Here is a 21,303-nt window from a genome sequence, read left to right as displayed (position 1 = left end):
ACGTAAGAAAGGTAAGTTTGAGAAGTGTTTAAAGTATCTGAGATGCCATCCAAAGAGATACGGAAGCCCATAAAGCATTATCTATGGAAAATAACACAAAAAGCTTGCTCTACTAGAGAGAGAAGTGTGGTGGGGTAGTGCATGATTGAATAGAAAGGGGATAATTTAGAGGCCAAAAGACCAATTAGGAGATTGCTCCAGAAAGATGAGAAAGCCTGAATGTATCTCCTTCTCACATTTCGCTACACAAGTCACATAAAATTGGGTAATTTACCATTTCTTTTAATTAGCCAATACATATTGTCCCTGTTCAGAATTTTTTTCTTATGCCCTACTTTTACCTTTCATTCTTTAATTTATGCTTATTTCTTTTGGATTCTGTCTTCAGGGAAGATTAAGTAGTCCAGGGCCTCATATTTTATATGCAGAAAATCTTCACAACGAATGACAATTCAGTAACTTTAGGTTTCAATTATCTGTGAAGAGAGGGCTCACAAAGGCTAAAAGTTTAGATTTTAGGAAAAGTATATAAACCACTTAAGATAAATTTTTGTAGCTCAATTTTTGCCAAATTTAGAGGTTTTGTTATTTCACATTTCATGTGCCAAATTACTTCGAAGAAGTTTTGTTGGAAAAATTTTCTGTGTACTTCATTTATTTTTTAAAAAAATATTTTTTTCAAATACCATTTACACTATGCTCTTAAAAGTTATATTACACATCTATTTTTATTTATTGCTTTTGAAATTCAAGTGCCATTTAGAAAAAATACTTTTTCTTAGATTACGTAGTTTTAATGAGTTTTCTATGTACTTTCAAAGGAAATCAGACATTTCTGTGCCACCAATAAGAGTTGTTCTTTTCCTTTTTAGTTGAGATTTTAGAACTTCTATCAACTACATTAATTGTCTGTATAAATGACCCAAAAAATATTGTTCTGGCAATTTCTAATTAGTCATACTAAAATCTCAATTTTTTAAGAGGGTTATTTTTATTTTTATTTTTTAAAGTTTATTTATTTATTTTGAGAGAGGGAGCAGGAGGGGCAGAGAGAGAGGGAGAGAGAATCCTGTCAGTGCAGAGCCCGAGATGGGGCTTGAACCCACAAACCATGAGATCATGACCTGAGCTGAGATCAAAAGTCAGATGCTTAACCAAATGAGCCATGGCAGGCACCCCCTGAAATCTCAATTTTTCTTTTTTTAGTTAATTATTTTAATTTGACATAATTAATGGTTTTATGCCCTCGTAATGAAGTTGACACAAAGACAAAGCCACTATTTAGAGGCCTAGATCTTTCTGAGTGTGTTTGTGCTCAGATTCACCAGTGGTTTACATACTTCACCTGTGTACTTGCACTGTTTTAACCTTCTTCCTTGCGGGTGTGCTAAATAGAATTTTACAGATCTGTAGATGAAGATTGCACTTCTGTGGTATTCTGTTTCTTGTTTTACATTTGATTAAAAAAAAACGTTCTTGTCAAGAATCTTGAAAAAAGAACATGTATAGCTTCTTCTTTCTCATAAGTTTATGGCAGTGGTTCTCAAAGTATGGCTGACAGACCAGTATCTTTGGCCTTACCTGGGAACGTGAAGAAATGCACATTCTCAGGCCCTACCCCAAATCTGCTGAATCAGACTCTGCCTGCCAGCAATCTGTGTTTTCAGCAAGCCCTCCAGGTGATTTTGATACTCACTAGAGGTTGAGAACTACTGGGTAAGCATTTTTGTCTATAAATAAGAAAACTGTGTTGCTTTCTCTGTATAGGTCTCATTGGTTAGCCTGACTGCAAATGCCTTGGGTTACTCAGAACTTGGTGCCATCAAATCCCTCAGAACACTAAGAGCTCTGAGGCCATTGAGAGCCTTATCCCGGTTTGAAGGAATGAGGGTAAGAACCACTGCTTTAGAAATTGCTGGAATTATAATTGAGAACAGACTGACATTTTCTACCTCAGAAATGACAAATCCATGGAGACTTTATGTCTTATACATCCATACTGATGTAACCAGTTGATCAATAAAATTTGTCAGATGTCCATAAACTTGACACTGTTGGAGACACTCACATAATAGAATGCCTAAGTGATTCCTTCTAATTAGAAACAATTAGACCGCTTCTAAGTAGATTTTTCACTCTGTGGGAAATCTCAATCATGTTGCATAGACTTCAAATGTGAGACAAGATTAGTTATGTTCATTCCATTTGTAAATGTGCAGGAAATTCCACTGACTGTAATTTAAAACCACCAAAGAATTCCTCATTTCTTCATTGCTCCTATGATGTGTTGTGAGTCTTTTAAAATCTGAATCTGGCCCTTTAGCTTTCAAACACAGGCTGAGGTGGCTAAAAAGTAGGCCAGCTGTGGAAATCTAACAGTCATTTAGAAAGGTGGTACACAGGGACAAGGAGGAATTTGTGTTGCCATTTGTCACCCCCCGGGGCACGTAACCTGAGAACACACACCCTCAGCACGGAGGAAATGATGACGCCCTGACTCTGTGGATTTAGCTATTCCAAAAGAAACTCTTAGAAAATGACGCTTTTTCTGATATTTGGAAATAGTTACTTGGGACTTCCTATTAATGTTTCAGGCATAAGCAGAAATGAATGATATGTGTAAGTGTGCGTGCTTGTGTGTTGGTGTGCGCATGGTTGCATAGAAAGGAATGGTTAGCTGTTAAATTATTTTCACCTTACCAATTTAAAATCAGTAATAGTTTTAATTTAAGAAGGAGAATCAAACTGTCAGTACTAAAATAATTTTTCATATTTTCTGTATCAAATTTGCATAGATAGTCCTTCCATACATCTGTCTTGGAAAACACGTGTGTTATTTCTTTGCCATCCAGTTTTGTGACTGTGTGTGTGTGTGCGCGCGCCTGTGTGTGTGTTTTAAGTCTTGTAACCAGTATCATCTCCTCACATTTGCAGAGCATTCCTTGTAGTCAACTTAAAAATGAACTGTCAAGTCCACAAGTCCCTCTGAATTATTAGAGAGTTGAAATTCTAGTAGTAACTTAGTACTGTATTAAGTTCTTTTAAAGCTACTTTCATTTAAAAACACATTAAAATATTGTCCTTTACTGACTAGGCTCCAGGTGCCAATTTGCAGATGAATTGTGCCTTTTGCCAAGTACTCATTTGGTATTGTTGCTGTAAGATACCGTTACTCATATATTTATATGTATGTACGTATGTACTTTTTATACCATAAAGCATTTGAGGAAGGTTAATGCATGTATTTCTCATATTTTACATATCTGTTCATCGATAAAGTTTATTTCTGGTGTAGGTTAGGTGCACTTGCACAGAAAAAGATATTTTGCTGAATATTTCCTTGAGGGATAATTTTAAAAAGTGCTGAAAAACGTTTCCTGGAAGTCCTAGTTAATTGAGAAAGCTGCAAGGAACAAAACCATTCAGTGAAGACCTTGGGATCAAATTGCAGTGTTTTATGAGAATTTTCTTCTGAAAGGGATTCCCCAAAGGAGGATCAGAAAAATGAAATAACTTGCCCAAAGGTGCACAGCTAATTTGTGATGTAAACCGGCCCACAGATCTCCTGCCCTCCAAACCCTTTTCTCCCCAACACATGATCAATTTCCATGTTTCAATCTCTGCTCCAAAGTTTGCATGTGTAGGGAGAACCTAGACTACACTGTTGGGACAGTCCTGGCTTATACTTGCGTTCCCAGAATAATTATTATTAGTGTTCCCTTTTGCCCTGGAAAATGACCCTCACGTGTTGTTCTCCTTTACTTTCAAATTGTGGATAATAAATTTTATGGTTTGCAAATTTTTAGAAATCGTGATATCCACACGGTGACCCTGCTTTTACAACCACGTCATTATTTGCACCCCTAATTATTCTCTCCACTTAGAATTAGTTCCATTCTTTGATGAAAATGTGCCATGTGTATGTTCTTACCTCTTGAGAAAGCATTCCTACAATATAAAATTTATTTTATACTATTCTGAACTGTAATTGTAAAGTTTTTTGTTTTTTTTTTTACTGGAGCTGCCAGATACTGCAGATAGTTTCTGCCCAATATTTAACTTTAAGAACAGATATCTTTTCTTTCATTTGAATGCTGTTCTTTGAATAGTGTTTAAAACGGCTGTTGACTTTCCACTTGTTTTCCCTTCTCGTTTCTGTGCCAGGTTGTTGTCAATGCTCTTTTAGGAGCCATTCCATCCATAATGAATGTACTTCTGGTTTGTCTGATCTTTTGGCTCATATTCAGTATCATGGGAGTGAATCTCTTTGCTGGCAAGTTTTATCATTGTATTAACTACACCACTGGAGAGATGTTTGATGTAAGTGTGGTCAACAACTACAGCGAATGTAAAGCCCTCATAGAGAGCAATCAAACTGCCAGGTGGAAAAATGTGAAAGTAAACTTTGATAATGTAGGACTTGGATATCTTTCTCTGCTTCAAGTAGTAAGTAACCACTTTATTATTCTCTGTGATGTCTTATTAACATGAGTTTGAAACCTCCCCCCTCAATATTTCCAAAAACGTATTTCTCAAGCCCGTCTGCCTAGATTCTTTCTAATCATTGCTGAACTAACTTTTCTGCACCGTGTTGGAAACTGGAAAGCTCTACAAAGTTTACAGTCTTTCAGACTATGCATTAGGTACCCTAGAACCAGTCCCTTGTTACTGACATTGTTATGTAGGTTCCCACTGTTTTACCCCACCCCTACTCTGAGCAAAGTAGAGGCAGTGGCCCTAGGGTGGGGTTGGAAAGCGTATGTGGGTAAGAGGAGGAGTGGTAGATCTCTGTACTCCTTGGCCACCAGACAGTACCAAACCCTCATCAAGTCTTCACCCACTTAACCTTCACCACCACCACAACCAAGCTACCCCACCTTAACATCTGTCACACCAATTCCCACCTTTCCTGCCTGCTGCTTGAACTCCTTCAGATAGGGAGATTGCTCTCCTGCAAATAAAAATCTTCCTATCAAGTTCATTATATCTGTTATAAATTCGTAGACAATCTATCCCGCTTCTCAACCGACCACTCCCTGAGCTGATCCACCTGCATGATACCCAACACTGTATGAATATTAGGGGGAAGAACAGATTCTGTGGCTCTAAGAAACTGAAAAAAAATGTATAAGATTTTTGTTTTCAGGTTTGCTATGTCTGCAAAAAAACCATAAATATTTAAAAGAGTGCATTGCAGCTGAATGTATTTGCTTTCCGACTAGGAAATTACTTTGTTTTATGGAATAATTGTCTTAAAATAGTATAATCAACAATATGTAGATTTTCGAGAATAAAGCATCATGATTTGTGATCGGTGAGAATACCATTTAGAAGAGAATAAGTAGAATGGAAAGCATTACAATCAAGCAATGCAGCATATTTTTCATCTTGTCTGATGCTAGTTTCATATACACCAAATTATTTTATCAAATTTTATGTTGTATTCTCATGGGCATATCAGAGTCAAAGGTTGTTGATAATTGCTTTTATGATAGCACATTGTTATAATCTTCATGGCTTAATTATAGGTTTATAGAAGAACATAAATTTGAAGCATTTTCTATGATATTACAAACTTTGACCAGAGTTTAAATACTAACCCCAAACTATTTTGTATACCTGTTTTTGAATGAATCTTGGTCAATCCGATACTTAACTTTCTTTTCTAAAATTATCATTTGTGGGGGAGAAAAACTAAGTGGTCTGACTTTTTTACAGGCCACATTTAAGGGATGGATGGATATCATGTATGCAGCTGTTGATTCACGAAACGTAAGTCTGTTTAGAGGAAAAATTGTTTAATTTGATCCAGTGAATATTTCCACAGTGTTGTAATTTACTGGTAAATAAAACAATGAGTCAATTTATAGAAAACATCTATTTTACAAAAATAAACTATTCAACCTTGCATTATTTCTTCCAAAATTTGATTTGAATGTTTTTCTCTACTCACTGTAAATCTTTTAACACGTCTTTTCTATATCTAGCATGACACCCAGCACTTAAAAACTTGTTGATTTTGCAAACTGAGACAATTTGTTTTTGGCTCCGATAGTTCTGGCCATTTGTGCATTAGAAGCTCTTAACAAAGAATGCACTTCCTTTGTCTGTCACAGATTTCCTCCATCTTTTTATCTTCCTTGTAATAGAAGAATCTAATGGTGGAAAAACAAAACAAATCAAAACAAACAAAACTTTAGTGTTTCTCTCTGGGATGTGAGATTTTTGTGGTAGAAGGCAGGGGCCTTCACAATCTACTTTACACACCTCAACACTTTTGAAATTTTGTGTACACTTTTCATTAATTTTTTACTGCTTAACAAGGAGAAAGGAAATCATATTTTGGAAAAAAGAGATTGCCTTCTGGTATATTGCCGGAACATAGCAATTAAACTCAAAATGTTACTTCCCTAGCACCAATAACCAGGTGGTAACTGAGAAAGAACTCCTGTGGGGTTTTTTTCACCTTATTAAAAAAAGAGAGAGAGCACAAGAACTAAAAGCACAGCATCGTATCTCTGTATCAAGAATCCCAGTTATGTGCTCTTTTGAATAATAATAATAATAATCATAATCATAATAATTAATTATGTATTACTACTCCCTCAGCTAAGGGCTTTGTTATACTATCACATTGAATCTTAAGTAACAATGTTATTGTGTGGTTGACATTAACTTCATTTCACTACTGAAGCAAAGAGGCTCAATGCATTAAGCGGTTGTATGTTTTTGAACTCTGACCACAAGCATGAGCTCATAACCACTTTCTTCTACAGTAGTTTCCTACTTGTTTTGATTAATTCATTTAAAGTTCTCTCCACCTTCCTTATCAACAGGTTGATATGCAACTTACTTTCAGTTTCTTCCTTAGTAACTTAGAAGACAGTGTCTGCTACATAACTCCTCAGCATTTAAGCATTTTACAAATGATGAAATCCAAGTGGACATCAAAATTAAGAAAAGTTGCTTGCTCTTATTCTCAGTAGTCATCAGAGAAATGCAGATTTAACCCAAAATGTGACATTATTGCTTAATTGGCAATATTAAAAATTATGACAATACCAAGTATTGTCAAGAATAAAGAACAATAAGAACTTTTAATGCTACCGGGAAAAAATAGATAAATATTTATTTTAAAAAGTTGAGCATTATCACATTATTTAATAAAATTCAAGGTATTCTTTAACCTTGCAGTTTCATTTTTAGCAATATATCCTACACTTTTGTGCATGCATAGCAGAATCTATGTACAAGAATGAACGTAACTTTTTGGTCTAGCAAAAACTGGTAACAACTCAAAAGTAGTAGAAATGGACAAATAATTAAATATTATACAGTGGTGAAATGATATACAAATACAGCATATGCAACACCATGGATGAATCTTAAAAATATAACAAAGTTGGGGTGCCTGACTGGCCCCATCGGTAGAGTATGTAACTCTTGACTTCAGGTCATGAGTTCAAGCCCTACATTGGATGTAGAGATAACTTAAAAATAAATTTTTTAAAAATATATACGTAAAACAGAGTTATGCAAATGTGTCCACTAGACAAAATATAGACAAAACTAATCTTACTGTTCAAGAATGCTCACTTAGATGTTAACTCTAAGAAAAAGCATGGAAATAATTACCATAAAAGGATAATGATTGCCTTTAGTAGGGATTATAGAGTTTATATTTGGGAAGGATACACCAAGGGTTTCTGAATTCTTGACGATGTCCTGCACTGTGACATTCATTTTGTAACAATTTATTACTACATTTTACCCTTATGTGCTATGCACTTTTCTGTATATATAGTATTTAATTTAAAAACATTTAAATGTATCATTTTCTATCACTGTTTGCTATCTACACACATAAATGAAATGAAAGTCTCATCAAAGAATATGTACTTTTACAATACTTCTAATATTTTCCATTTTACTCTATTTTATTAGAAAAATATATCAAGTGGGCCGTTACCCTATACATTGCTTTCATGACACAATGATACATTCCCTGTATCCATTACCACCTGGGACTGGTTAACTGAGTTGGTTAGACCAATATCCTGTATGACCTGAGCTATAGATTATAGTCAATGCTCAAGCCAACTGTCACTCTTTTTTTTTTTTTTTTTTTTTTTTTTTTTTTTTACCAAAAGTGTGCTGGACAAGAGAGGGTATCATTGTTACAGAAACTGTGCCTAAAGCCTACTGAGTAGGATGAATCTATACACTTATTTTCAAGAAGGAATGATCCAACAGATGAACCCATATCCACACATACAATAATAACTCTAGCCTATGAAGAGAAATGTGTAATAGAAATCAAACCTTTGCACTCAGTTATTACTACTGGCCAGGCACTGGTTTTTTTTAAGCCCTTTTCATATATTAATATATTTAACATTTTCAACTACCCTGTGAGGTTAAGATTCTATTATTTCCATTTTACAGATGAAAAAACTGAATTAGAGAGAATAAATCTTAAAGGTTTTAACACAAAATAGTGTGACTCAAACATCTCTTTTGCAGGAAGAGGAAATCCTCACTCTGCATGCCCTACTGGGGGACTTTGGGGAAAGTGCATTCATAATCTAGAAACTTACTGGGTGAAGTGAATTTTAATTATCCAGACTTTTCTATGAGTTGTTTTACTTTGTCAAATCAGTGAACAGTCTTGTAGGACTCTTCAATAAGCATGTTAGATTTGATGTTTCTTAAAATCTCTTTAATGTTTGCCCTTTTTTTTTATTCCCAGCAATTGAGACATGCTTTGAGAATTGAAAATTTGCTGATGTCCCTTTTATAAAACAAGTAGTGGTTCTAATAGTTACCATTCCTTAATATTTTGTAGGTAGAATTACAACCCAAGTATGAAGACAATCTGTACATGTACCTTTATTTTGTCATCTTTATTATTTTTGGTTCGTTCTTTACCCTGAATCTTTTCATTGGTGTCATCATAGATAACTTCAACCAACAGAAAAAGAAGATAAGTATACTAAAACTTCCTCTTTATTCTAAAATGTGAACTAAACATGTCACACTAGTTCTTTTAGGGTCTAAAATGTAATCAGCAAAAAAGAAGGAATATAAAATTCTGAAATTACCTTGAGATATTTAATCAATTGTGAGTTTTTAAGTAATTGCTAATTCAGATAGCATGTATTGATATTTTCAGTATAGAAATATGACTGATTAATACAGAATACTTTAAAGATTGAATATGTGCATCTCTGTAAATACAGATATTGGCAACATTAGAATAGCAAGTGGAAGCGATTTCACACAATTTCTGAGGTAGATTTTATAACTAGCAAAGAACATGATTTTAACAAGTTTTGCTTTCATTTCTTTACTTTGGAGGTCAAGACATTTTTATGACAGAAGAGCAGAAGAAATACTACAATGCAATGAAAAAACTGGGTTCAAAGAAACCACAAAAACCCATCCCTCGCCCTGCTGTAAGAATAACATACTTTCATTCCCAGCAAGATCTATGTTATTTACAACTTACACAGCCCAAATTGCTAGATACTAGTACTTTTGTGAATTTACAAAACAAAATTTCTGTCTTAGCAATGTGACTAGCAGCTAGCCTAAATAGCCTAAGTATATGTGTAATAGTCTAAGTGTATATATATTATATATAATATAATGCACAAATTACGTATTATATATAAACATATAAAATACATGTAAATAAAATATTTCAGACTTACATGCCAATAGTATTACATAGAATTGATGTCACTGAGGAGTATCTAATAATGTAGAGAAGAAAACATATCCATACATACACTGTGTGGAAATACTGAATGTTCACAGAGCGTGGTGGGGATGAATTGGAATAATCGGTACATCTCAGATTTGCCACATTTTCTGTCCAACTCTGCAGATTGATTGGAATCATTATGAAATAAGTCGCAGGTTTTGTTTTTCCTGGTTTTAAAAATATTTCATATTTCCCCTACCATCTTGCTTCTAAATCTGATGACATCATTCTGAATTTTTATGGCTCTTCCAATTGTATATTATATGCCAGTAGCTGCTTGGTTGCTGCAGGGAATTACTGTCTGGAAGAAAAGAGCCCTTTAACAGAAGGGCAGTGCATGTGTGAAGGCCTTGAAGTAGGAAGGCCAGTGAGGCTGGGATGTAGAGAGTGGGGGCTTATTGGAATGTGTTGAGAAAGAAGTTAGGGTACACAGACTTTTCTGAGCTTTGTATGTTATGTTCAAAAGTTGCCTTTATCTTTAGAGCAACTGGAAGAGATTGAAGGGGACCTGGTCGTTTTCAGTTTCGTGAAGATAACTCAACCAGTATTGGCAGGGGCAATGTGTATGCTTATTAGATTTGTTCTGGAGCTGACTGATAGATGATAGGGTATGATAGGTAGCGATGATAGGTAGCCTGAACCAGAGTCATTTGGAGATGAATTAAAGTGGATGGATTTGTGAGCTGTCACTAGAGTACAATTACAAAGTTTGTCTATTAATTGAATATGGGAAGCAAAGAAGAACCCAACAAAGAGAACTTATGAGTTTCTACCATACACACTGGATGACTAGTGTCATGCAAGGTATGAAGAAGGGACATGCATGGAGAAAAAAAAATCAGAGATGCTAGCTTGCAGAATCTGGCAATCAAAAAAAGACAGGAATAAGAATGAGTATTTAGAAGTAGCAAAATAAGGTTTCTTAAGACTGAGAGGTAGGTTTTTGAAACAAAGCAGGAGTTCTGGAGACGAAGAGTGTGAAGAGGGGGAATATAGAATAAAGTCACATATTTTAGAGGGATGAGTCCTCTAGCAAATATGGACTCATATATAAAAAGATATATGTGAAAAGTCAAGATAATATGAAATGCAAAAGGAAGTAGAAGAGTTTCTTGACACTGATTTTGATGCTCCCAAAAAAGAATAGAGACCAAAAGAATAGGATATTTCTGAGAAGTTTGGAACTATCCTGGAGCAAGTGAGGGAGAAAGGATTCCTAATCATCGTCAAGGGCCAAGATGAAGTGAGAGAACGTAAATCTTTGGCAAACAAAGCTGCCAGGGTTACATAGCTTCCCGCAGCATACACTACATCCTGGGATTTAAGTTGGAGACAACAATTAGGGACTGAGGATTGCAGTTATACGTTGAAGTGACCCATTGGAAAGCTACCTGGGGAGGAAAACTAAGCTTTTTATTGATAAAACCTTCTAATTTTAAGCAATTGTGAACCTCCTACACTGTAGGTGTTAAGTCTACGAGAAAAAATGACACTGCTCCAGAGCCTCCAGACAACTAGGAGAAATAACTAAAACAAATAAATAAGAGCAAACCATATGCAATACAGTGTCATCAATTTTATGACAAATGTAAACATAAAGTTTTCTGAGGACACGGAGTGCTTAAAACTTAAAACTGAATTCAAAGTCACCAGAGAAGGGGTGAAGGAAGTCTCTTTTAGTACAAGGAGATAAGATAAAATGATACAGTAGAATCTGCAAATTTTATTCAGAGGGATAGGAAATATCAGAAGGGTAGAAATAAGAGAAACATAACCAGACTTGGAAAGGTAAGCTACAGTAAATAAGAACTAAGAAGGAAGGTTTGGAACTGGAATTAGACACATTTATTAAGTTGAAGAAGGCTTTGGAAGGACAGACTCACCTGAAGCAATAGAAGTCCAGTCCAGTAAGCCAGATACCTGTTCAGAGAAAAGAGAAAAATACTGCAAACAGGAGGTTGATGTCCAAGAATTTGCATAGGGAGTAATGGATGTCTCTCAACAGAGAGGGAGAACACTAGTACAGAGAATCCAGATGGATAGACTTGTCAGAATCTGGGAAAGCTATGAAGTGTATAGGTAACAGATCATCCGTGGTTCTAGTTAAGAAAGTACAGGACAGCTTAGTGGAAGTTAGGTCAAGGCTTGAGCCCCCAAAATCTTGAAATACCGAGCAGAAGTAGGCAAAATGGTATAAAACAGGGTCCAAACAAGTAGAACTGGTAAGGTGAGTTTCATAAACAAGACATAAAGCCATTCAGTGCTTGGAAATAAGGTCCAAACTGAATAGGGCAAAGGTTGAACATCTGATTGTGGACTATAACTTTTACAAAGATTATTTTATTCTTTCACAAGAGTTACCCCATATAATTTCACCCAGCTTTTCCTTATTTTAAAATCTGGCATAACCATAGATCAGTAATCAAAGCTAAGAAATTAATCTTGGTACAATACCATTTAAATAAAATACAGAACTTAATTACATCTCACCAGGAGTTCTAAATATGTCCTTTTTCTTGAACTATAATTTTTTAAAACATCTTCCCAGCTGAACCTTAAGGTACTCTGGCTTTGGGGAAAGACGATAAAAGCAGAAACTAGAAAAAAATAAACATGAGAGAAAAATCTGGAGAGCTGTTTATTAGTACTTCAAAGTTTACTTTGATACCCCATGCCAATACATGGGATAACAAAGATTTGTTATAGTGGCAAATATTGGCTGGCTGTCTATCATATACATGGTGATGTTATGGTTACTGAGAACACAGTAAGTGGTTCTTAAAGTCAGTTTACAAAATCTGGTATCATGAACCGTATAAGTAAAACAAATATACTTGGAAAAAGTTGTATATTCCAGTATACAAAATGTTCTTCCAAGTATTAAATAAGCATCGTATGTTTTTATAAGAGCTACATTTTCATATTGCTATGTTAAAACCAGATATGTTGAATTTGATTTTTTTTTATGTTCCTAAGTGAATTTTACATACTCTTTGTTCCAGAACAAATTCCAAGGAATGGTCTTTGATTTTGTAACCAAACAAGTCTTTGATATCAGCATCATGATTCTCATCTGCCTCAACATGGTCACCATGATGGTGGAAACTGATGACCAGAGTCAGGAAATGACAAACATTCTGTACTGGATTAATCTGGTGTTTATTGTTTTGTTCACTGGAGAGTGTGTGCTGAAACTAATCTCTCTTCGTTATTACTATTTCACCATCGGATGGAATATTTTTGATTTTGTGGTGGTCATTCTCTCTATCGTAGGTAAGAAGAGGTACTTTTACTCAATTAAGGAAGTTAGTAGTAAAAATTTGTTTTAAAATTTTGAAAATGTGGGGCGCCTGGGTGGCGCAGTCGGTTAAGCGTCCGACTTCAGCCAGGTCACGATCTCGCGGTCCGTGAGTTCGAGCCCCGCGTCAGGCTCTGTGCTGACAGCTCGGAGCCTGGAGCCTGTTTCCGATTCTGTGTCTCCCTCTCTCTCTGCCCCTCCCCTGTTCATGCTCTGTCTCTCTCTGTCCCAAAAATAAATTAAAAAACGTTGAAAAAAAAAATTTAAAAAAAAAATAAAATTTTGAAAATGTTTCTCACTAATCTTTCTCATTTATCCCCCCAAAATCTTAAATAAAAGTCTAACGTCCATTCTTCAGTTTGTCATTTCTCTTGTTGCATGCTGTGCATGAACTGATATGTAAAAACAAGATTTTATATTTTGCAGCTTTCATTTATCATCTTGTCTCATTTCACAGGATGATAACAGGAACTTGGCATAACAATCCTGTACTCAATCACACTCCGTTGATATAGACAAGTATTGCTTTGAATAAATAATTCACACACACATACACACAAAAATTATTAGAAGTAGTCAAATAGTCCATAGATAGGATATTGATAATTGGAATAGTTTGTATGTGTGTTTATATATATTCACATATATATAAGCTTCATCTTACCTCTGGGTTCAGATATTTTCTATGCTTTGTAATATTCTTTTTCCAGAAGTAGACATTTTGTTCAAAAATCCAAAACAGCTTCATTGTCATCAATACACATTGAGTAGTGAAGTATAGGGCATTAAATGAGGTGCTGGCAGTAAATATAAGACATTTAAGACAAGGTTCTGCCTCTTAGAGAAGAGAAAACATAGAGGGAAAAATTAGTATTCCACCATTTACACTGCTTTCTCTGACAGACTAGAACACCAAAACAATTCTCCATCCTGTGTGATCATCACAACATTGCCGTGAGGTGGTCATTTAGCGAGTAAGGGACAAGACTCAGGGATCATGCAGACCTGGCCTGGAGCTCGCCTATTTCCACTAATTACTGTCTCTGTGACCTACAACAAGTTACCTCTCCAATCCCTGACTTTCCAGAAAATATTTCAAGTGTTATTGGGAGAATTAAATGAGATGATATAAGTTGATGCATTTAGTATCATACCTAGAACAAAGAAAAGCCCCAGTAAGTGCTAAGTTTAACAACAACAACAACAAAAGTAGATAGAAACTATCACCATCTAGTCATGTGTAAAAAAAAAAAAAGAGAGAGACAGACAGACAGAAACAGAGAGAGAGAGAGGATTCAGTGCCAAGTTATGTCTGCTGCAAAGCCTGGATTCTCTCCTGTCCATCATTCTGCCACCTTCCAAATAAAATGGATCACAGCCATCTCAGGATAAGATCTCTCATATTCCTGATCCAAAATCACAAGCCTTGTCCATTAGTTCTTATGCCAATACCAGAACTAGAATTTTAGAACTATAAATCCACTTCTTTGTTTGGTTGCCATATGCTCTGTAACATCTTTAGGTCTTCAGTGGTTGAATCTTTCTTTTGATAGATGCTTCTCTTGAACTAGGAAAAATGACCATTGATACCTTCAGTATCAATACCTTGTATGAGTGCCTTCAGAGGGATTAATGTTATAACACCAAACATACCAGTTTCATTTTGCTAAATAATGCAGAATGTGCATGTGTCTATATATGTGTGTGCGTGTGTATGTGTATATCTAATTCTCATGCCCACATTTTGTAAAACTAGTGATTATCCAATTCATGTAAGTTTTCACTCAAGGCTATTAAATATAGCACTACTTTTGTTATTGTTTCTTGATTTTCCACAGGTATGTTTCTGGCCGAGCTGATAGAAAAATACTTCGTGTCCCCTACCCTGTTCCGAGTGATCCGTCTCGCCAGGATTGGTCGAATCTTGCGTCTGATCAAAGGGGCGAAGGGGATCCGCACGCTGCTCTTTGCTCTGATGATGTCCCTTCCCGCCTTGTTTAACATCGGCCTCCTGCTCTTCCTGGTCATGTTCATCTACGCCATCTTTGGAATGTCCAACTTTGCGTATGTTAAGAGGGAAGTTGGAATTGATGACATGTTCAACTTTGAGACCTTTGGCAACAGCATGATCTGCCTGTTCCAAATTACCACCTCTGCTGGTTGGGATGGATTGCTAGCACCCATTCTTAATAGTGGACCTCCAGATTGTGACCCTGAAAAAGATCACCCTGGAAGCTCTGTTAAGGGAGACTGTGGAAACCCATCTGTGGGGATTTTCTTTTTTGTCAGTTACATCATCATATCGTTTCTAGTTGTGGTGAACATGTACATCGCTGTCATCCTGGAGAACTTCAGTGTCGCTACTGAGGAAAGTGCAGAGCCCCTGAGTGAGGATGACTTTGAGATGTTCTATGAGGTTTGGGAGAAGTTCGATCCTGATGCCACCCAGTTTATAGAGTTCTCCAAGCTCTCTGATTTTGCAGCTGCCCTAGATCCTCCTCTCCTCATAGCAAAACCAAACAAAGTCCAGCTCATTGCCATGGACCTGCCCATGGTCAGTGGCGACCGGATCCACTGCCTCGACATTTTATTTGCCTTCACAAAGCGTGTTTTGGGTGAGAGTGGAGAGATGGATGCCCTTCGAATACAGATGGAGGAGCGATTCATGGCATCGAACCCCTCCAAAGTCTCCTACGAACCCATCACGACCACTCTGAAACGCAAGCAAGAGGAGGTGTCTGCTGTTGTTATCCAGAGGGCTTATAGACGCTACCTCTTGAAGCAAAAAGTGAAAAAGGTTTCGTGTATCTATAAGAAAGACAAAGGCAAAGAAGGCGAAGGAACACCTATCAAAGACGATATCCTCATTGATAAACTAAATGAGAATTCGACTCCAGAGAAAACCGACGTGACACCCTCCACCACTTCTCCACCCTCGTATGACAGCGTCACCAAACCGGAAAAAGAAAAATTTGAAAAAGACAAATCCGAAAAGGAAGACAAAGGGAAAGATATCAGGGAAAGTAAAAAGTAAAAGGAACAAAGAATATTTCATTTTGTGATCAATTGTTTACAGCCTGTGATGGTGATGGATTAGTGTCAACAGGACTCCCACAGGAGGTCTATGCCAAACTGTCTGTTTTTACAAATGTATACTTAAGGTCAGTGCCTATAACAAGACAGAGACCTCTGGTCAGCAAACTGGGACTCAATAAACCAGAAAAACAGCATCGACAGGAGGTTTCTGTTTTCACAACCAGCTGACACTGCTGATGAGCAGAGATGTAATGGCTACTCAGACTATAGGAACCACTTTAAAGGGGGGAGGGAAGTTAAATTTTTATGTAAATTCAACACGTGACACTTGATGATAGTAATTGTCACCACTGTTTATGATTTAACTGCCACACCTGCCATATTTTTACAAAATGTATGCTGTGAACTTATCACCTGTTGTTTTTTTTTTAATTCACAGGTTGTTTACTATTATATGTGACTATTTTTGTAAATGGGTTTATGTTTGGGGAGAGGGATTAAAGGTAGGGAATTCTACGTTTCTCTATTGTACAACTGGATATATTTTAGATGAAGGCATGCTGCATTTCTCATTCACACGTGAAAAAAAAATCTCATCACAAAAAGAAAGAGTTTACTTCTTGTTTCAGGATGTTTTTAGATTTTTGAGGTGCTTAAATAGCTATTCATGTTTTTAAGGTATCTCATCCAGAAAAATTTTAATGTGCCTGTAAATGTTCCATAGAATTCACAAGCATTGAAGAATTGTTTTATTTTTACATAATCCATTATATGTACATGTATATATGTATATATGTATATGTGCGTGTATATACATATATATGTATACACACAGACACACCCACCCCATCACATGATCATTCACAGTCCCGGCAGCATGACTATAACATTTTTGATAAGTGTCCTTTGGCATAAACTAAAATATCCTATCAATCCTTTTAAGAACCTGAATTGACCAAAAAGCATCCCCCACCACTTTATAAAGTTGATTCTGCTTTTTCCTGCAGTATTGTTTAGCCATCTTCTGCTCTTGGTAAGGTTGACATAGCATATGTCAATTAAAAAAAAACAAAAGTCTGCTTTGTAAATAGTAATTTTACCCAGTGGTGCATGTTTGAGCAAACACAAATGATGACTTAAGCACAGTATTTATTGCATCAAATATGTACCACAGTAAGTATAGTTTGCAAGCTTTCAACAGGTAATATGATGTAATTGGTTCTATTATAGTTTGAAGCCGTCACTGCTGCATGTTTATCTTGCCTATGCTGCTGTATCTTACTCCTTCCACTGTTCAGAAGTCTAATATGGGAAGCCATACGTCAGTGGGAAAGTGAAGCAAATTGTTCGACCAAGACCTCATTCTCGTGTCATTAAGCAATAGGTTGCAGCAAACAAGGAAGAGCTTCTTGCTTTTTATTCTTCCGATCTTAATTGAACACTCTGTGGTAAAAAAAAAAAAAAAAAAAAAAAAAAAAAAGCCCGACCGTACGAACGTATTGCAAGCTGCTTCAATCTGTTGAACCTGTATGGTTAGAGTTTTCTAAGAAAATATAAATACTGTAAAAAGTTCATTTTATTTTATTTTTCAGCCTTTTGTACATAAAATGAGAAATTAAAAGTATCTTCAGGTTGATGTCACAGTCGCTATTGTTAGTTTCTGTTCTTAGCACTTTTAAATTACAGCACTTCACAAACTAAGACACAAAGACTAAGATGCAGTGTAGGTTTCTGCTTTTTTATTAGTACTGTAAACTTTGCACACATTTCGACGTGGAACACATCTCAGACTGAGTCCAGCGTTTATTTGCTTTCAAATAGTAATGCCTTATCATCGAAAGAGGCTTAAGGAAAGATCAGTTGATATTCTTGGCATTGCTTGAATCAGATATTTCCACCTAGTCTTTTTATTCAGAAAATAATGTCTTTTCCAGTGTTTGTTTACCCAGATAGATTTTACTCTTATTGGCCCGTATGGCATTAGAACTGTATCAGATATGATATGGGTCCCAAGTTGTTGTTTGTTTTTTTTTTTCCTCACAAAGCCAGGTAGTGAAATTATATTACCAGCTGCAGCAAAACATTTTGTTTTTCTTTCACAGGCAACATTAAGTGTAGATTCTTTATACTAAAGCTATTGACTTGTAGTGTGTTGGTGATATGCATGCAGGAAAATGCTACTACCATAAAGAACGGTAAACCACATTACAATCAAGCCAGAAGAATAAAGGTTTTGCTTTTGTTTTGTATTTAATTGTTCTGTCTTTGTTTCTATCTTCGAAATGCCATTTAAAGCTAAATTTCTATTATGTAAAAATGATCTATCAGAAAAAAATATAAATGTAAAGAATACACATTAAATATAATGATTCATCTTTAAATTTTTTCATGGAATGGAAATCAATTAAGAAGAGTGTATTGGATATCTAGTTTTAATATTGGCCAAAATCTAGATATGGTATTGGGTAGAGTACTGGAAAGTTACAAAAATTAATAAAAAAATTGACTAACATTTTAAATTGTGCATCCTTTCTCCTTCCCGTCTACCTACTGTTCTGTTCCTCTTTTGACTCTAGTTTCTTCCCTTTGTATTCTTGATCTAGTTTTCTGTATGCTTTTTCATCCTTCCTTGGGCTCTCGGCGTTTTTCATTCAGGATATTTTTCTTGTTTCTTTTCTGTTCACCCAGTCTCTTGTTAATTACATTCTGTAGACAATGGCTCTGTGCATTTAAACCCCTAATAATTTGCTGTCACTATAAAAAATCCATAGACTATCATCATGTTCATTTCTACAATTCCCTTGACAAAACTTCTAAGTGAGCTTAGATCTCACCTCTTCATAATATAGTAACTAAATTCCCAAATGACACAGATTTGGTTTTTCTACTAATTATGAGCACTTTGAGAAATGTTTCTCAATTCTGATTGCATATTAGAATTACCTGAGACTCTTTTTTAAAACTGTCAATGCATGGACCAAGACCAGACCAATTGAACTCCTATCTCTGGGGATGAGACTTAAGCATCTAATATTTTTAAGGCTTGCCATTGATGCTGATTCATGCTAAGAGTTAAAAGCCAATGAGTTAGTGTCTCTTTGCCCAATAGGAAAAAATATTCTACAGAAAATGAACATTTCCTGTTTCAGAATTTCATTATATAATTCATCATGTATAAAGTAAGGCTTCCAATACGGAGGCTTTGGGATTATTCATCTTTTAGTACAAAAAATAGACATTGACCCATTTATTTCAGGGGTTCTCTTCTAAGACTGTAGTTAGTGAAAGGGAATCCTTTTGCTTTTGAGAGCTTTTTCAAATTATACACACACACATACACACACACACATGCACACAACATGGCACCCCAAATTATTCCTAATGCATACTGGGTGAGATGAATACGCAGGTGGTTTAGGAAACAGTATGGATTCATAAAATACCCATCCAGGTGAACCTTACATGCCCTGTTGGGTAAGAACCATTAATCTGGACCAATGGGAGATAGCCCACATAAGACATACATTCAATTTGTGATTATCCAGTCACAAATCTAAACAGGAAAGACTTCTCTACTTTTCTATTTTGGGGCACCTCTCATAATCATATGTTCTCCTGAGTTCTGTATAACACAGATCGATTTACAAAGAGAAGAGGGGAGGGAATAAGAGAGGGGATGTAAAGGCTGAGGGGAAGGAAAGAGAGAGAACAACTGGGGAAAGTAGAGGAAGGTAGAGGAGTTTAAAAATGGGAAGGGATGCTTTATAAATTATCCTCTGAAAAAGGTCTTGCTGTTAATAACTACAGCAATAGTGAGAGAAGGGGGAAGAAACAGGCGTGCGGGAAAGAAATTTTGCTTAGTTGTCAATAAACAATGTAAACATGCTTCTCCTTCCTTTTTTTTTTTTTTTTAAATACCTATAAAAAAGGTTAAGAGGGTATTATGCAAGTAAATGCTACAATAATCGCATTGATAGTGTTTTTTTTTTTCTGTCATCAGAACTAAATAAATGTTTGTCTACTGCATATTAACTTTGCGATAGGAGCTGAGAGATCAAAGATAAAATTAACTGCCCAAAAGAAGGTTATAGCCAGAGGTGAAGAACCTTGAATGTCACGCTAAAGAGTCTGGGATTTATTCTGTCGGCAATGAGGAATGATTGATCGCTCCTGAGCAGAATGGCAGTAAAATTAGATATTTCTGTCCCTATTTAATGTGATAGTAAGAAGACTGCACTGCCCCTATTTTGCATATTTCACAGAGATCTCATTTTCCCATCTCTTTATTTTTAAAGATGTTTGTGTTTTTATCTTTTAATATATATTTTTAAAAGAATGTGCATAGTTTAAAAAACAATCTAATATTTTTTGTTAATAGCATATCAACCTACTTATACTTATTTTATACACAGATACATTTGATTTTAATTACCTTATTCTGTGCTTTTTATTTGTCAAGTTTCTCTTTTTTCTTCCTTCTCTTCTTGTCCTCCTGTGCATTAATTTTGTTATGTTTATTCTCTTTCCCACATCTGTACTGGTTCCAAAGATACAAATCTTGTCCCTCTCCCCCTCCCTTTCTCCCTTCCTCCTTTCCTCCCTTCCTTCCTTTTCTCTTCCTTTTTTTTTTTTTATAAGTGATTGATCTTAAATTTTAACATGCATACTTAGCTAGTGAAATATAATAAACAGTTGTACTCTTAACTGGAACAATGAAGTTCCTTAGAATGTTTACATAGTATTGCCCACTTCGCATGTGATCTTTGTCTACTATTTTAATTCTACTTTGACACCCAACAAATTAAACAATATTATTATTATAAATTTGTATAGTCAGTGCTTAGGCTTTATATGTTAATTAATCCTTCCTAAAATATGTTTTTTCTGTCTATTTCATTTTGTGTTCTATTTCCTTCTTGAAATATATGAGGAATTCTATGAGTGAGGTCTGTGAGTAGCAAACTGACTCCATTTTTCTTTTTCTTAAAATGGCCTAATTTCACCCATATTTTAATGGACTAGTTTAGATTATATTTATTCTGTTTTTTTTTCAATGTTTTGAGTCTAGTTATGAAAATACTTTTATTAATCTGACTCAGAAATTATGCTAATTTGAGGATTAATATGCTTATTGATACCTAAAATTTAGAAAATTTCAGGAAAATTTCTTTTAGCAAACAAATATTTTCTCATTCTATATTTT

At 35.4% G+C, this 21,303-nt stretch overlaps 1 protein-coding gene across 5 annotated transcripts in view; it reads left to right on the top strand.

Annotated features, from left to right (window-relative positions):
• Positions 1-18,612, top strand: part of LOC109272266 (sodium channel protein type 2 subunit alpha) — a 138,361-nt gene extending 119,749 nt beyond the window's left edge. For all 5 annotated transcript variants that reach the window (XM_019458169.2, XM_019458140.2, XM_019458163.2 and 2 more), the window contains exons 21-27: positions 1,768-1,890; positions 4,165-4,446; positions 5,719-5,772; positions 8,846-8,983; positions 9,351-9,455; positions 12,769-13,039; positions 14,903-18,612. In XM_019458169.2, coding sequence (XP_019313714.1) covers positions 1,768-1,890; positions 4,165-4,446; positions 5,719-5,772; positions 8,846-8,983; positions 9,351-9,455; positions 12,769-13,039; positions 14,903-16,098 — 2,169 coding nt within the window. In that variant the 3' untranslated portion in view covers positions 16,099-18,612. The remainder of the gene's footprint in view (positions 1-1,767; positions 1,891-4,164; positions 4,447-5,718; positions 5,773-8,845; positions 8,984-9,350; positions 9,456-12,768; positions 13,040-14,902) is intronic.
• The last annotated feature ends 2,691 nt before the right edge of the window (positions 18,613-21,303 follow it).

The sequence above is a fragment of the Panthera pardus genome, unplaced genomic scaffold, assembly GCF_024362965.1.
Source record: "Panthera pardus isolate Hobbes unplaced genomic scaffold, ASM2436296v1 HiC_scaffold_10, whole genome shotgun sequence".
Lineage (NCBI taxonomy): Eukaryota > Metazoa > Chordata > Mammalia > Carnivora > Felidae > Panthera > Panthera pardus.
The sequence above is the reverse complement of the archived record's forward strand: the minus strand, read 5'-3'. Positions and strand labels throughout refer to the sequence as shown.